General features: G+C 38.7%; 1 protein-coding gene across 1 annotated transcript in view; it reads left to right on the top strand.

The window, feature by feature from the left end:
* Positions 1-1,592, top strand: part of LOC111868212 (checkpoint protein HUS1) — a gene marked incomplete at its 5' end in the record, with an annotated part of 11,162 nt that extends 9,570 nt beyond the window's left edge. The window contains 1 exon segment of the mRNA XM_023858660.2: positions 1,332-1,592. Coding sequence (XP_023714428.1) covers positions 1,332-1,522 — 191 coding nt within the window. The 3' untranslated portion in view covers positions 1,523-1,592.
* Between the last annotated feature and the right edge of the window lie 2,107 nt (positions 1,593-3,699).

The following is a 3,699-nucleotide window of genomic DNA, read 5'->3' as shown; positions in this document are numbered from 1 at the left end:
TATACTGAGAATTTAATAGTAGTATTTTTATTTCTCTAAAATATCTTCTGCAAGAGTCTATCCCTAATCCCCATAATAATTCTAATAGCTTTTTCTTTTGTAGTCTAAAAATCATGTTGCTATAATGAGAATTTCCCCAAAATATAAATGCTGACCCTCTGTTGCCAAAGATCATGAAGTTCAAGGCTGATTATATTCATTGTGGATTCTTTTTACATGTTTTCTTCAACCATCAACTCTGAAAAAAAAAAACTGAATTATTCAAAAAATGTATGAGGCCCACGCTGATAGTCATATTTAACAAACTTAATACTGAATGTTGTAATTAAATGGTTAGTACTGCTGTTTCATATTTGTGAAGTAAAAGGTAAAAAGGTGAAGTTATCCCTGTGCTTTAGCTAATTAAGAGCCACACCATAAAAATGTATTGGAGGTGTAAGTATAGCTCCATGCTAGCTTAAGGTGAGTGGTCAGCTTCACTCCATGGCTGCTTTATCCCTAGAGAAACAGCCCCTGGTACCAATCGGATAGGAGGCTGGATAGGCCCCAGAGCTGGTCTGGATGCTGTGGAGAAGAGAAAAATCCCTGCCTCTGCCAAGGATCAAACTGCATCCATGTAGCCATGGCCTATCACAATACTGAGCTATCCTGGGTTTGAATCTCATCCCAGAGACCTGGCATTCTGACTGAGGTTTTTCATTCCTCCCAAGCAACTTAACACATCTAATTAGGCCATGACCACTTCCTTCCACATCCTTCCCAATTCATTATTCACTATTCATCCTGTCTTTAAAATGGCACTTCATAGGTAAGATTCTTCTGGATCCTCGATCAGGACAAAAGTACTGTATATTTGTAATGAAATTTTTGGGACCAAGTGATTTGAATATCTCAGGCAGAACAAAACATTACAAGGAAACTTCTGAAATTGGTTATATTGTACGAAAGTTTGTTTCAACAGGTTTGCATAGTATTTATGGATGAGCAGGAATAAGTTTAATCTTTTTACTCGTAATTACTATGATGGAATTTATTGGTGTATAATTTTAAAAAATAATATAATTACACTTTAATGTTAAAACAAAAGACTGGCCAGATTCAAACCATTTGCTTATTGATGACTGCAGTTTCAAGCAGTAAGTATAAGTTTGCTATTACATGGGACACATAGTCAATGAATATGTTTTTAATAATGTAGAAGTTTTAGAACTTTGCAATGTAAATGTACTGCCATATGTCAAGCACCTGGGAATACAAAGGTAATAAACACAGAACAAAGTCCATGTCAGACATTTCAGAATCACTATAACTAAATTATTATCTGTTTTCAGGAGATGAAGAAAATACTGAAGAATTCTTCTCAGCTCGAATAGATATCAGGAAATTTGTGCAGTTCCTTACAAGTGAACAAGTCAACCCAAGCAAAGTAGTGTGCAACATTGTGGATGATAAAATGGTTGCCATGTTTTTAATTAATGAAGACATTATAATGCATTATTTTCTACCTGCAGTAGCTGCATGAAGAAAATATTTGTATTCTGTTTCACAAAAAGTGAAAAAAGTAAAACTATCCCTGTAACAGGCCGTGAAGGCGCATACGGTTGTGAGACGAGGGTCCCACATTATCTAGACAATCTGCTCAAAGATGTCGGTAAGGTTGTCAGCCTTACGCGCTGGCTGCGCTTTAGAGTAAAATTATTTAATTGATTCTTGATAATCGTTTCTGTTAGAGGCTGTCAACCCCAGGGCCATAGTGTGGCTGGAAGGATTAGGTCAATTGAAAAAATCTCCAATAACCTCTTTGGGACTTGAACCCGCAACCTTCCAGCTTGTAGCATTTTTAAGATCTTTCATTGAATTTGATTTGCATGCAAACTTTAGTTTAACCCATTTAATACTATTTTACTAATTATGCTAGAGTATTCAGGATAAAAGACTAAGTTCCTTGTTCTGCGGCCACTTCTGGCCTACTGTACCAACCCCAGATGATAGGTGAGGGTGATTGTGGAACAATTGGTGGGATGAAGATTGGCAGGGGAAACCGAAGTACTCTGAGAAAACCTGCCCCAGCTCCACTTTGTCCACCACAAATCCCACTTGACCAGACCCGGGATCGAACCCGGGCCGTTGCGGTGGGAAGCCAGCGACCAACTGCTTGAGCTATGGCGCAGCCCAAGAGAAAGCTAAGTATATGTTACTGTCTCGTCACCAAAATGTAGAGCAAGATCATGACATAAAGATAGGTAACAGATGTTTTAAAAATGTGGCACAGTTCAGATATTGGGGAACGATGATAACAAACCAAAATCTATTGAGGAGGAAATTAAGAGGAGATTGAACTCGAGTAATGCTTGTTACCATTCGGCCCAGAATCTTTTGTCTTCTTGAATGCTGTCCAAAGCATAAAAATTAGAATATACAAAACTATAATTTTTGCCTATAATTCTGCTGACACACCTGTTGAAATTTTGTATCTTGTCTTCGAATTTGAGGTCGTAAAAGATCTGCTAATAAAAAATTTCAGTGCTTATTCTGTAAAATGATTTGAACAGTTCTGTATCCTGATTAAGTTCTTTCGAAACAATATAAACACCTGAGTTTAAATTGTCGCGAAAGAGCGAATGCAGCCAATGTTTCCCTTTCTCCTATCTTACGCCCTCTCAACCACCACCATATGATTACAGAAACAATATTATTTTCTGACATTGCAAAGAGAAGTGCACGAAATTGGTGGGCTACACACCGACTTGAGATGATGTGAGCAACTAATCGAACGTAAGTTTCCTCAGTGTGTGCTTGCTAATTTGGAAAAAAGTTACCTTCTTGAAGTTGGGGATATTTCCCTGAAATCGCGGTTGCGTTGCAGTTGCCAGTTTCCTTGGTGTTTGCCCAACCTAATTCGCTTGAGGGAACTGCCCACACTCAAGCAAGTGTGACAACGCAAGTATCATTTTTTAGCAACGGTGAGTAAACCGGTTGCTAGGCAAAGCCTACAACAATACGGACAGTGACATGTTTTCTATATGTCCGACTCTTGGTTATATAAGAAGACACATTGAGTACAGTACTAGAAACTCCTGCAAAACAAAGTTCTCCGCACCATTGGCAAATATCCAAGGCGTACACCGGTCCGCAAATTGCACACGGCATTCAAAATTCCATACGTATATGATTACATAACAAAATTATGCAGGCAACAAGCAGAAGTCATACAATATCATGATAATGAGAATGTTCGCAACATCGGACAAGGCGAAGCCCGACACAGAAAGTATAAGAGGCTTAAACTTGGCGGCGGTCGGGCATATGACCGTTCAAGTGACTAGACTGCCGTGGTAGTGAATACTACTAGAAATAGGGCATAATCTGCTGTACTGAGCCTGGATTGACAGAGGCCTTGTATATATTGTACATAGAAATAGGAATTAAGATTAAAAATGTAAATATATGTAAATACTGACAATGGACATACTAATATGGACTATGACTGACAAATGACAGACCCGACCTCTCGTCAGAGAGGGCTCCCCAAATGAGTCGGACAGTAACTTTTATCATCATCATCAGTAATCCGTCAAGACGACAGGTCCACAGTCTCTTCCAAAACAATTCCTCCACTTAATGCGATCTAGAGCTTTCTCCTTCAAATGACAGTATCGTTTTCTGTCCCCACGGTCATCCAGCATCTTCTTATGTCTT

This window comes from Cryptotermes secundus, unplaced genomic scaffold, assembly GCF_002891405.2.
Source record: "Cryptotermes secundus unplaced genomic scaffold, Csec_1.0 scaffold146, whole genome shotgun sequence".
Taxonomy (NCBI): domain Eukaryota; kingdom Metazoa; phylum Arthropoda; class Insecta; order Blattodea; family Kalotermitidae; genus Cryptotermes; species Cryptotermes secundus.
The sequence above is the reverse complement of the archived record's forward strand: the minus strand, read 5'-3'. Positions and strand labels throughout refer to the sequence as shown.